The sequence below is a fragment of the Gastrolobium bilobum genome, unplaced genomic scaffold (assembly GCF_033153095.1).
Source record: "Gastrolobium bilobum isolate Gb01-03AN ecotype WA unplaced genomic scaffold, APGP_CSIRO_Gbil_v1 utg762, whole genome shotgun sequence".
Classification (NCBI taxonomy): domain Eukaryota; kingdom Viridiplantae; phylum Streptophyta; class Magnoliopsida; order Fabales; family Fabaceae; genus Gastrolobium; species Gastrolobium bilobum.
The window spans coordinates 836610-851421 of record NW_026899802.1 but is presented as its reverse complement, the minus strand read 5'-3'; the positions used below and the strand labels follow the sequence as shown (position 1 = coordinate 851421).

General features: G+C 31.0%; 1 protein-coding gene across 1 annotated transcript; it reads left to right on the top strand.

Annotated features, from left to right (window-relative positions):
* Positions 1–6001: 6001 nt before the first annotated feature.
* LOC133293632 (MYB-like transcription factor ODO1) lies at positions 6002–7686 on the top strand. Its single transcript, XM_061492220.1, has 2 exons — positions 6002–6269; positions 6829–7686. Exons 1-2 carry the CDS (start codon positions 6007–6009, stop codon positions 7370–7372), a joined length of 807 nt encoding a protein of 268 aa, XP_061348204.1. The 5' UTR covers positions 6002–6006; the 3' UTR covers positions 7373–7686.
* The last annotated feature ends 7126 nt before the right edge of the window (positions 7687–14812 follow it).

Here is a 14812-nt window from a genome sequence, read left to right as displayed (position 1 = left end):
CACAGCTAAATATTTATTCCGCTTGATTTGAATTAATCTCGTACACTTGGAGTTCTCTTTCGTACCGGGTACATAAGGATCTGGCTAAAAAAAATAATTAAGATCACAGAATAAAAATACCGGAAATATAATAATTATGTTGTAAGAATAATACTATTTATTTTTTAAACTATATATTTTAGGAAATATATAATTAAAAAAATAGTTTTAATTTTATAATTATATATTCTAAAAATACATAATTATAAATAAATTATAAAATATCCTGTAACAAGACATCCAAGAAGTACATTATACGTACATAGCTCTTACAAATCATGATATCTCGCGTATGTCGTGTAGTAGTGCCTTCGAAGTCAATATAGTATTTGAATACGATTGTGGATAGCGTTTTAAGTTGGACATTTGGATAAGGTAAGACAGGTTACTTGATTTTAATGAATAAATTATGTAGTACAATGGTTATATATATATATATATATATATATATATATATATATATGGGTTCAGTAAGTGCACAGTAACTGGATATAAAAATCGGTCAAGTGCATTATGTTCTTCTGCGAGAACACAGTTATAGTAAAATTTATACTATGTTCTTCCGGAAGAACACCTGAAGAACATCATTATAATATTTATTGCACTAAATTCTCGCGGAAGAACTTAGTGTACTGGACTGTGACTGAATTTTTAATTTTTCATATATATATATATATATTATTTCATTGCAGTACGATGCAGTGCAATGATTGAATTGTGCAGTAAAATGATTTTAAGTGGGTAAGATAAAAGAATTACTAAGAAATAATTGGTTTACAAACTCAAAAGTTAGCAAATTTGACTTCTTTTTTTGGTATGGAGCAAATTTGACTTTAAACTTTAGAAATTGTGGAAATTAATAATTAATTAATAAATATTATCCAATAAATTATAATCATTAAATTAACAAAATTTAATGATTAAAATTTAATAATAAACTTAATTGATCGATGATAGGTATAATTTTCTTCTTAAATTTATGCTAAAGTAAAAATTACACACTCGCTTTCTTTACTATTTCAATCCTTCGTGATTTTATGAAGAAGTTTGTGATAATAAGAGTGAGGTCATTTTTCTTTACGATAATACGTAAGTAATGAAGTGTGACTCTGAAGCTTAGACGAGGAGAAGGGTCCACGCATTCCAACAAATACCATGGATATAAGTCAAAAGACCGAAAATTTGGGTTGGTAACTACCCCCACCTATGCTGTGTGTGTCATCTAATAAATTGTTATCAGTCCGTCAAGAGGAAATGTATACATCACGAGGTCAAGTTGTTTGATAAAAGGTTTTATTCAGAAGAAATTGTTGTCTATACAATTAATGTAGAACAAGTCGTGCATAAATCTTTATGTCAAATAAATATGTTTTATATTTGAAGTTAGGAAAAAATGTTTACTCACAAAGAGGTGAGATTCACACCTTTACTTTTTTTTGTCAACTCTCTCTCCTTCTTTATCTATCTTTTTCTTTCTCTTAAAATGATATAACTTTACATCTTTTAAAATGACACACATTTCCCCCTTAAAGTTATGATATTTAAGTTTTTTTGAGTGATTTAATGCTCACAACATGTATATATATGTACTTGGTGTACACAAAGATCTCTCCCTACCATGATCATTTTTTTAGCACATAATCTACAATATATTGACCATTTTTTATTTTCTTAATTAGCGTGCATGGTTGGTGATATTGGCCTTCTTCATAACTATGCCTTTTTTTTCTTATTTGTTAGTAAATATGTTATTCTTTTTCTTTAATGGTTAAGTATAGGTTAGAAAGCACTCTGGACCTACTCTTTTATATGTATATATATATATATATATATATATATATATATATATATATATATAAAATCAGGAAACGTATTTCAATGCTTAATCAATAAACTAATCTGCTAACGAAGCCGATCTGAGAATGGAACGATCTAGAATTAATTAATTAATTAAGCGTATATAATCAACAAGTTCATTTCCGGTCCGTGTCTTAGATACTAAACCAAGTTTGTGGTCTAATTTTAGGAAGGCATGCACGGATCCTTATATAAGTTATCTGCACTAAATTCAATATGACATCGTTTTGGGACGAAAATCTTTTATAATCTTAATTTATTTCAAGGTTATTATAGCCTTTATAATTATAATTTTTTAATATTTCAATCCCAAAATGACGTCGTTTCGAGAGTAAATGCAGAAAACTTATCTGCAGTAACTGCAGAAATATTTTTCTGATATATATATATATATATATATATATATATATATTTCTGCAGTTACAGCAGATAAGTTATCTGCATTTTTTTCGAAACGAAGTGCATTTTTCCTAAAACGACGTCGTTTTGGTATTGAAATCTTAAAAAATTATAAATATAAAAACTATTATAACCCTGAAATAAATTAAAATTATAAAAACACCATGATTATCACCCAAAACGACGTCGTATTGGGCTTACTGCAGATAACTTATCTGCAGTAACTGCAGAAAAAGCGAACTCATATATATATGGGAAAAACTATTCTTATGCTACATGAGATACAAAATTTCTTCTACACACCCTCCGATAACTGTGTCACTTTTTTTTCCAGATGGTGGAGCCCACAAGTTTGTCTCTATGACATGAGATAATTTATCTCCTTTAACATGATATTAATAAAACCATATATATATATATATATATATATATATAGGTTTACATTTCTGCAATTGTTGTACGTGCAGCAATCAAATACTTGTCATATATATACTTGAAAGCATTAAATGCAGGGAATCATAACCATACAAAGGATGAAAGCATTAAATGTGAGAAATCATAACCACACACCTGTCGTTGTTGTACGTAAAGCGACTGCAGAAATGATTTTACCATATATAACATGTCGTTGTTGTACGTAAAGCAGCTGCAGAAATGATTTTACCATATATATATATATATATGGAAAAAAACGAGTATCTACGGACCCATTGGTTTATGCGTCAGCCTTTTTTTTTTTTTTACATATATAAGACATGATCTTCTTACACGGAATAAGAATAATAAATCTTATACTTAATATTAACTGTTGATTTTCGTATATTTAATGGTTATAACTTATTAAGAATTAATAATTAATAAATAAAAATAACATAATCAATTGCAGTCGTTTGATAGATGGAAATCAACGGCTAAGATTGAGTATAAGATTTATTAGTCTCATATATATATATATATACACACACACACATAAGGGTGTAAGATAAAGTTATCTTCACTTAACCCAAAACGATATCGTTTTGGGGTTAGAAGATTAAATTAGAATAAATTTAATAATATCTAGCTTTTATTCAATAATAATGTTTAGAAGATTAAAAATTTTAATAATAAAAACTAACATATTCCTAGAATAAATTGGAATTATAAAAATAACTTTTATTCAACATAAAAATAACGTCAACGTTTTGGGCTGGAAATAAGTTATCTCTATTGATTGGAGATATATTAAACCCTATATATAATGCCTTTTGGATACTAAACATTAGATATCCAGCTGTAATCATATCTAGCTTGTGAGAATAACATGTTTAATATAAATAAAAAACTAATCCAGAGTTAACAATTGACCCTCCCATACCAATTATGTTAGATATAAAATAACTTATAAGTTTTTTACATAATAATTTATATCTTTGGGTGAATTAGTTTTTAAAATGATATCAGAATCTTCATGATGAAGTGTTAGTTTAATTAGAGGGATTTTCTTGACCGTATGAGCTTGTGCTTTGCTCTTTAAGGAATGCCAATTTCTTCCGTGGTTCAGTTTTCACAAAGTACCAAACATGTTTTACTTCCTTCCTGACTGACTTCTGTTTGTTCATATTTGACGTTTTTCCATATATGACTGACTCTAAAGCGCCCACTATCGATGTGAAGTGAAAATAGACAAGGCAGACGAAAGTAGTTGAGTCGGACACTATCTAATTAATGAGAATATTTGAAAGAAAAAGAGTTCTGATACACCAGAAAATTAAGCCAAACATTATATTGTTAGGTTTGGAAGAGCCCAAAAACATCAGGGACTTCCGGAGTCATTATTTTATCCATTTTTCTTATTGTTGGACGTTTTAAATTTACATATTTACTTAAAACCCACACTAAGTCTCCAATAGTAATAATCGTTATAAATTCAAGGGGTAATGCGTTAAGAACACTGAAATTGATTCATGTAAGATTTTGCTGGTGATAAATCCAATGTTGTTTGCATTTTGCTTTAATTAGCACAGTGCTTCCACAGAACATTAACCTCTTATATTACATGAGATTCATCTTTTAAGTTATATTTACATAAAAAATATGTCTTTTTAAAAAAAAAAAATTGGTGGCTCTATTTTATTTATTTCGTAACATAAGATAATTTGTCTCCTATTACGTGAGAAAAGAGATAAGTAAAGTCCTTAGTTAAATACATAGATGTTTTACCCGTGTAACGTCAATATCTATCCCTTTTAAGTTTAACATATCTGTATGATCTATTTTCTTTGTAGCTCTGACCAATAAAGTAATCTAAACCATTTATTCTTTAGCACATTTAGTTATCCTTCCAAATATGCTGAAGTCGTGGCTTATTTGGTTTCTTCTATATGTGGTTATATACACATACGTTTATCTCAGTAAATTTCCACAATTTGCATTAATGATAGCCAGTTTCATGGACACAACTGAGCTGGGAGTTATAATTTGTAAGGTGGAAAAATAGAGGAAAAACAAAGTTGTGGTTTTGGAATCTCTTGAGATCGTTGTCCATTCCTGCATATCAGGAATGTCAAATAGATAATATCTCAGTAATTTATTATTATTATTATTATTATTCATATGTTTATTGATCACCCAATTAATCTGATTCAAATCGGATAGAATCACGTGGGCAATAAAGTTTTGTTTGTTGGATATGATTCATACTTCGCATGTTGATGAGAGTTCTTAGTTGTCGATGTTAGCAGAAAGACAATTAGGTCCCGCTCCCAGGTGAGCGGGCGACGGTTCGAGAGGCGGTGCTCCCTGGTCCATAGAGGTTAGGTACTTTGTAGACATCTAAATTATTGTAAATTTTCCTTTTCTGTGTAGTTTGAGCTTGGACTCATGAATTGCTGCTATTAGAATTTTTTTCTAATTTATTTATATTCTCTTTGTAAATCGAGTGAGCGAAGTGAACATAGTACAGACATGATAGTCTAAATTGGGTGAAAAAAGTAAATCACTCAGTCTATTCTCTCTTTTTTCTTTTTTCTCAGTTCGTTTGAGATTTGTGTGATGTCAATTTCTAACAGTGTCTACTAAGTTTTTAACACAAATGCAAACTAAAAATGAATAACTCGACTAATTGATCAACGTAATTGGTAGTATCTCATTAAACTCTTTGAACTAAGGGAAGCAATAGTTTCATCACATCAGATGGTTATCTTGCTCATTAGAAGTAAAGACTTGTAGCAATCGCCCTCACTGTATCATAACCTGTAGGTAAAGGACACGTAAACTTGGTGATGACGAAATGGGTGAGTAAGAGTGAAATCAGGGCAACGGATTTGTAATGAAAAATGTTGAAAAGTGTAATCATTTTTCATATTATTTTTATACTTTTTTGGATGCTTATATGTAGCTCTGCCCTTGGGTCACCAATCTTTCAGCATCAACCATTTTATGCAGCTGGAAACACCAGAACACCCCATATTAGTTCCCACATAGCTTTCAACCCATGGTGGAGCCACCAACCTTCTCCTGTTTCTCTCTGCCTCCTGAGAGTTTTTTCTTTTATGCATTATTTTATTGCATATATATATAAATATATATATTAATCAGGCTAGAAAAGGAGAGGGCTTTATATAAAGGTGGGTGGGGCTTTTGGGGTCATTACAAGCTAGTGTTGGTGAGACTTTTGCATTAGTTTGGAAGTTTGCAATTGTAGCTAGTTAGTGTTGTTGTGTTAGTGCTATGGGGAGGCAACCTTGTTGTGACAAACTTGGGGTGAAGAAAGGTCCATGGACTGCTGAAGAAGACAAGAAGCTCATAAAATTCATTCTCACCAATGGCCAGTGTTGTTGGCGTGCTGTGCCAAAGCTTGCTGGCCTTAAGCGTTGTGGCAAGAGTTGCAGGCTTCGTTGGACTAATTATCTTCGACCAGACTTAAAAAGAGGGCTCCTCACAGAAGCAGAGGAACAGCTTGTTATTGATCTCCATGCCCGTCTTGGAAACAGGTTATTTATTTTTCACTAGCTGAGCCTCATGCATTGCATGTTCAACAATGAAACCCCGTTCGTTAGTTTGGTTTTTCCTTTGAACATGTTTTAAATAACTCACAGGTCCTTAATTGCTGTTACCCACAAGTCTGTACCATTAATAATGTTGAAGAAAGGTGGTGTGCATTTAAAATCATGTTTTTAAACTAGGCTTACTTATGGCAGAAGCAATTGAATACTTCGCTTGGTTTACTAAGTAGATATGTGAACATATTTTATAAATTTCAAGATAGTAATAGCATCTATTCTTAATAACATATGGTATATATAAATTTGAAATCAGAAGTTCATTGGCCCGCTTAATTAATGTTCAATGCAAAAATGTTAATAAATTGTCATTAGGTACAAGATAAATAATAATATTAATTCAATTGAAGGTATTACCTAAAGCAATTATATGTTTAATTTGATCTGTGCATATCTTTGCCACAAATAAAGACTTCTACATCAAGCTTATCTGTGAATGCAGCAACCTAACCTACCTAATCGGTTTTGATATATGGGATTGCTTTCTCAGGTGGTCCAAGATTGCTGCCAGATTACCAGGAAGGACAGACAATGAGATTAAGAATCATTGGAATACCCATATCAAGAAAAAACTCCTTAAGATGGGTATTGATCCTGTTACTCATGAACCTCTCAATAAACAAGCTGCATCCCAGGATAGTTCATCCCCTACAGAGCATTTGCCACAACCTGGCAATAACCATAAGGTCAAGGAAACTGATGGAGTTCTCAACTCAGATGAGAATTCAAGCTCATCACTAGCTGAAAATTCTTCTGGGGAAGAATCCCTTTTGTTAGATAGCATTTGCAGTGATGACTCTCTAATGAATAGCATGTGGCTAGATGAAACTCCATTGGTGGAAGCATTATGGGACACCACACCTAAAGCAGAGAATCCTAATAATGACATGGGCTTGCTGCCATCTTGGGAGGATAATTGTGCTTGGCTATTGGACTGTCAGGACTTTGGTATTCATGATTTTGGGTTTAATTGTTTCAACGAGATTGAGACAAATTCACTGCAAACTATAGAAATGAAGGGAGAGAAGCATTAACATGCAATACATCTGATGAAGGGAATTGTCTTAAGAAATCAGAGTAAGATATCAAAATCTGTATATGTGACAAAATACCATGGGCTCAAATTCAGGTTCCTGGTGTTAAATTTTATCTAGCTAGTGTTTTACAGAATGTTCTTGGACGGTGGAAGGTGAACCTTTCCTCTTATGAGGTTCCTCGCCAACCAAATCACAAAAGTGATAGCAAACCAAACCAAATCATCAAAATTCCACATTCAGTATTTTCTTCAAAATGTTGTAAATTTATGTGTACGGTAGGTACACAACAAATGGGAAATGTCACAAGTAATAGTGGGTTCTAAAACCTATTGTACAAAGATGTTTACTTTGAAAATAAATGGTAAAATCTTTTGTGGTTATAAATTCTGCTGTATTCTCTTCATTTCCTGTTTTCTGTCACATACTCACATTAGAGATACATAGACAAATACGTAGAGGACAAAGATCATTAATAACCATGAATTTTGAGCTTGCAGGTGGGGCACATGTGCTGATGGCAGAATAGCATCTTGACATGCTAATGAAGCACAATATAGTGCTTTGCTGTTTATTGTATGCACAATAACTCTCCCTTCCTTTTGCTGTGTCCACCACTCCCTACCTTTTTGTTAGTTCAACTCCATTATCATTTTCCTTTCTAAAATCATGTAAGAAAGCTATCAACTTGTTCTTAAGGGGATATAATATATGGATTGTATATTTGATGGCCCAAAAAAAGCTATTATGCATTTTAATTTAGAAATATCAGGTTTGTATTTGTAAAACATACAGAATGAAAAATATAAGATGGAATAGACAAACTTCTATGCTGTAACTTTCAATTAAGAAAATGCTATAAAAAAATCTCATAGATGTTAGAAAATTATTTTCAGTATTTAATTATCAATTATATCATGTTATTTAATTATTGGACAAATTAAGTAATCTATTAAGAAATACAATTAGATTTCACAATGAGTATCGGTTAAATGAGTAGATACACATATTGGCCTAATATGGTATAATAAGAGCTTTGGTGGGCACAATGATAAAGAATCCGGAAAAAAAGGTTATGATCTCCAATTTATCAAATTAGTTAGACAATTTTTTTTTTTCATCAAGAAATTCCTAATATGTCAAATCAATTAGATAGTTTTCTTTTTTCATTAAGATGTAACTTCCGCGTAAAGATTTGCACCGATAATTTTAAGGGTTCTATTTTTCTCATGTTGTAGGAGATAAGTATCTCCTACTATAGATACATAATATGGTGGAGCCCACCATCCATTAAAAAAAGGGAAAAAAAATGATGTCATAACTTTTTATGTGAGAGAAACATGAGATAGTTATCTCATGTAAAATGAGACAATGATTTCCCTAATTTTAACGAGGAAAACCATCAATTCCAAAATTCAAAGATATCAAGAAACTACTATTGTTGAGATATAATCAAGTATGCTTCAATTCTTTAAGTTTATTCGATGAGTATATAGGAATTTGTGGTAATGATTTTCAGCATGTGATATTAGGGAGAATCCTAACAATAGATACATCTCATCGAATGCATCCAAGGGAAAAAATTCAATCAACCTCCTGTCTTTCCCAAATCAAGTTGGATATCAATGAATTAAAGGATAGCCTTGGAAGTTACTATTTTTGTACTCGAACTTAGAAAACAAACTATGATAAGCTTTTCACGTCAACTAACTGGAATCGTTTTACCTTAAAAGACATTCAATCCAATATGAATGTATTTCAGCAGCAGAAGCCAGGAGGCCATGTACATATACTTATTTGCCGGTCAATCCTTATATAATCAAATTGTTGGGATATTTAAGTGTGATGAGTCCCACATTGGTTGGTAATGGGCTAGGTGAAGAGTATATAAGTGGAAGGGACCCATAAATCCAATACCTTAAAGTTTTGGGTTGAGACATGATATCGGATCCACTTGCTATGGTTGGCGTAGTCTTAGCTCATTGGTGGTGGCCCCCCGCCACGGCTGCTTTCCGTGGACCCGCCTGACATTGGTATCAGAGCCGGGTTGAGTGTGATGAGTCCCACATTGATTGGTAACGGGCTAAGTGAAGAATATATAAGTGGAAGGACCCATGAACCCGGAGTCATAAACCCTGGACCCGCGTGACAGAAATAAAGTGCTCATTTAAGAGTGAAATGCTTTTTATTTTTTCTCAAATTTTAATTATTTATACTTTTAAACTTAACCTTAATTTTAAATATTCATGTAATGCACAAAACTAATAATACAATATTAGAGAGTATAAAATTACATCCTAAACTATTTCTGTGATGGTAGTAGATCTGTTTTCCCCAAAGGGACAAAATATATCCATAATATAATAGTGATTTTATGAGATAGGCATATGAACCTAAGCTTATTAGAAGAGCTAAGAATCACAGGGAAGTGTAAGGTACTAATTGGTTCTGGCTTCGACTCTAAATTTTAATAAATTATATTTATTATATATATAATTATATAATTAATTATATTTTGTCCTGGGTCAAAATTATAATTTATACCGAGCTACAATTTATAATTTGACCCTATTGAAAACTTAAAATATTGTTGTTGAAAGATTTGGGTAAGTTATATTAGGTTATATGTTCAATTTTCATTTATATATAAAAAAAATTAGTAAAATTAAAAAATATTTAATAAAATTATAACTCTTCTTAATGCTATCTGCTCAGGTGCTTTGTATTTAATATAATTTAACTATATTATAATATAAATTAACTAAAATTAAAAAAAATACATATATAATTTTTGGCTCGTGCTCAAATTGGAGCCTGGCTCCGCCACTGTGTCAAAGGTGTCACTTTAATTACAAAAGAGAAATATATATAGGTGAAAAAATTCTCTAATAATAAATGAAAGAGTGAGCCGTAACTATTTTGATATTCTGAACCTCAGAAGTGTGAGACAACTATCATCACTTGATGCAATAAAAATTGTAATTGTTTCACTTTAAGGATGTAATCCATTTACGGACTTTAAAGTCTAGCCCAATAAATAGAGCCGTGTGACCGATTTAGCTCACATACCCTTTACACAATCGACTTAAACTATAAAAAAGTGCACTTAAAGCAGGGTGTCCGCACCCACTAAACAAATTGCGATTCAAGGAACTTTCTGAATTATGATATTTCTTTGACTCGATATGTCCCCATTAGTTTGAGTACTCAGTGGGGCTCATGATAGCACCCCAAAAAGAAAACAACACGATTAGCCAACTCACCCCAAGGCATAACACCTACAAGGATTGCATTTTTCGTTCCAGTGGGTTATCAGCGAGAATGTTGCAAAGCTATTGAAAATTGAACGGCTGTGTCTTCTCTTGTGCTGAAGTGTTACGCACTCCAAGTTTTGAGTACTCAGTTGAGCTAGCTTAACATTGTCCCTTGTCATTTATCTAAAACAATGTCTACTAGCTAGATCGCATATGATGATATTATAGGTTTATGTCACCACGGATTTTCTTGCGGCACAAGTTGACAGACATTGCAAAATCTAGATTATTCACCACGTTAAACAAGTGGCAACACCAATCAATGTCTTAATACACAAATAAAATATTAAAAGATAAGCAAATTTATTATCTTGATGATTTGGTGATAATTTTATACTTAGGCCATGGGCCACCACTCATCTGTATACCCTCAGCGATGTTACACGTATACCATATCCGCATCGAAGCTGAATCAGATGATTAAAGGAAAGAAAAGCTGAGCTAGATTGACCTTCCAAATTTGAAGTGGCAAATAGAATTTTATTATCAAAAGAAAAACAGGGTAATTGGGAGAACACTCTAAAATATTCAAATCCATACGAGCAAAGCTGGCTTCGATTACGATCACCAACAGTTTGAAAATAACTGCACCTGTGCGGTATATAGCTCATGAATCTAAAAAGGTGCTGCTTTTTTATTCATTTTTTATAATAAAATGTACAATTTTTGTGATTGGGATTTTCTGCTGTTCTTTAAGACCTGAAAAGCAAAAAATCCCAATCCTTTTAAAAACATTGATTGCGTTGAATTTCTTTTCTTTTTAAATAGAGGGAAAAGGGTATTAAAGAAAGCTTATATAAAACCCTGCCAAGAAAGGGGGGGAAAGAAAGTAATAAAGAAAATGGTAGAATATTTTATGAGAATTTAACACACACTCGTTACATGTACCTCATGTGAAGTGGAATATTGGACCATATAATTATTGTGTTTTGGAAGTATACGCTGATTTTGGGGATAATCCTGCTTTGCATTTGATTGATATTAGAAATAACCAATTATATAATAGATAGATTTTGAATAAAAAGTGCCCATCATTTTTAGATGTGCACATAACATCTAAGGGTGATGTAATGGGTCTCCAAATTTAAGAATTTAATCATTACACATCCTCCACAAACTGCATTGTTGCTCCACTTGAAATTCTTTCATCACATCATCAATTTAGCATGTGTATCACTGCGGTTATTATTATTATTATTATTATTTTGGCTTGATTGATAAAAATGTCACTGGTGATTTCTGCCCGTGAAAGAGAAGGAGCAACATAGAGAGAACAGAAATCATTTCTCCACTTCAGGTATGGATGTTGTTGGGCGTAACATAGAGAGAACTTAGATCATTTTCCTACTTCAAGGTGAAAAACAAGATAAAAAAAAGAAGGAGATAAGTTGATTCGATTTTAAATTTTAACAGCAAAATAAAAACGTTACGATAATCGTGGATTAATTCAAAGGAAGGGATTCTTCGTGGTTTTCATTTTATTTTTTTTGTAATTTTGTGGTTTCTGCCGTGTTCAATTATATCAGATTCAATAAATTTCAAAAATTATATTCATCCAGCAGAGTTATCATGCCATTAATCATTGATTGGATTTAGATTCAAATATAAATTCAGATTGTAAATTACGCAAGGGGAGGAGAGAGAAAGAGTGTGGGAGGTAGTAAGGAGAAAGAAAGGAATAAATGGTTTATCTGTATTCATATATATAGTGTTCGCTTTTTCTACAATCAATGTAGATAATTTATCTATATTGAACCCAAAACGACGCGTTTTGAGATGAAAAGAACCCAAAAATTTATGGTTTTTGAAAAGCCATACATATAAGCCAATGGCAACTAATCTAAACGACATGTAGAAATGATAATGAGTTTGATTTTTGAGAATCATAATTTTTGAAAAGAGTGAGAAAAAACTCAAAATCAGATTAGTTGGGCTTTTAGAGCTTCATACACCAATTGATATCTATAAAAAAAGAAAAAGAGAAAAAAAAAGACATGTTTACTCTGACTAAGCGGGACTCAATATGTCCAATATGACTAAGTTACAAATTATATCATGGCTTCTTCAATTCGAACACAATTTGAATTGTTAAAAGCAACAATTAGCTAATTTATTTCCTTCCCTCTAAAACATGAAAAGCTTTAGGATGTGTTTGGTAGAAGATTTTGTTAAAGATAGATGTGCAAATGGAAGTGGTATTTTTGGATGTTCATGTTTGGTATCAAGTTTTAAAAAAATTTGCTAGGAAACTCATTTGCCTAGTATTTGCTTTTTGTGTGTAATAAATACTGTTGAATAATATCACATACAAGGTGGTATTTGCTGATAGATGGAGAAATTCAAAAAGGATTGTAAGCAAGGAGACCAAAATGATCCTGATGTTTGAGAAAATTACAGCAAACTAAAATCATATTTTTCCATTTTATTTTAGTCAAGGGTTGTTGTGGTAATTTAACCAAATTTTTCCACCTATATTTTACCTTCAACCAAACATAGACTTATAAAATTCTACCCAATTTTTCCGGTAAAATTTTGGCCAACCAAACAATTTTTTTTAATTTTCCTACCAAACTTCATTTACCACCACATCTCTACTAATTATATTTTTCTGATAATTTTTTTTTTCTCCCCTTTGAAATTTCTATAATGAGAGAATGTGGAGAGGCAATCCTCCAAGTCCAGGCCCAAATAGTTAATAGGGTGTTCTTCTCATAGAACTCTGAAATGTTACAAACAGTCCAAGTCTAACCCCCCCGATAGTCCAAGTTGGACCACATGAACTAGCCATGTTGAGTTCTAGACTTTGTGAGGGGACTCCAACTTTTTTTTTTTTAGTACAAAGGGGACTCCAAACTTTAAAGCCTCGTTTAACCGGAACATTCTCCTGTATCTTTACTCTCTTTCTTTTTTAATTTAACCGTCCTTTTTGAATTAATTTAATTTAACCTAACCTAATCATTTAAATATTACTAAGTGAAGAATTTGATATTTTTATTAGCGATTTAATACTTATCATGATATAGGAGATAAATTTACTCTTATACATATAAAAATATATAGAATTCATATTTTTTCTTTATCTATGTTCTTCTCAGGTGGCCTCACATGGGTCTCATACTCTTTTATACATGTGTATAAGAAATAAATTTATCTCTTATATAAAAAATATTAAACCTTTTTATTAAATAGGAAATCAATCGTTTACCAAAAAAATAGATAGGGAATCAACCTAGACTTAAAGGACCAAACTTAATATTTACTCTAATAATTAGTGACTTTTCAATGGTGTGTTGTTTTTTTTTTTAATAAAATTAACTTTCTAAAAGGTTGTCTTTTTTTTGGTAAGCCTAAAAGGTTGTCTTTACTATCACTAAAATTCAATTTGATTTGATTAAAAAAGCATGTCTTACATTGATATTCCATTAAAATAAGATTTGAATTGGTTTATAAATTATTTTTAAGTTTGAAATAAAAAAATAGGATTTTTTTTTAAATAATTTTTTTTCTTAATAAATGGAACCCATCATAAATTATTTTTGTTTTTAATAGTTTTTAATAAAATGAATTTAAATATTAGGATAAGAATTGAAAAAAATATAATATTGACATAAAATAAAAAGAAAATAAATAAAAAACAGCAAAAAAAAAGAGGTTATTACATAAACACCGACACATCAAAAAATCTGACGTGTCGTGTCCGACACTTTTCGACATTCCAACATACGTTGCAAAGACTCAAAAAGGGTTCAAAGTTGAATTACGATTATCATTTTATTGAATTTAATGTAAATATCTGTGATATCTTATATTTCTTTACAAAATTAATGGGTATTATAAGTTTAATTTCATCTTTTTATTAAATTATTGAGTATTAAATAAAATATATACTATATAAATTAAAATATTATTTAATATCAAAACGTTTCCGATATATCGAAATCTAACTAGAATTATCATATTGGAATGTCATGTAGTGTTTATGTTCCGAGTCGATGTTAGTGCAACGTAAATTACAAAAGGTATAAAATTTATAAAATTGTAGTTAGATAAGATATTTATGGTATTAATATTAATTTTAAATTTGAACAAATATTTTTGAATATATCGACAAGGCATGACAAGTTCA

Excerpts from the sequence above, each read along its gene's own strand:
- LOC133293632 (XM_061492220.1), top strand. The coding sequence starts at position 6,007 with ATGGGGAGGCAACCTTGTTGTGACAAACTTGGGGTGAAGAAAGGTCCA. Across the intron at positions 6,270-6,828 it reads CATGCCCGTCTTGGAAACAG|GTGGTCCAAGATTGCTGCCA; the intron begins GTTATTTATTTT and ends TTGCTTTCTCAG.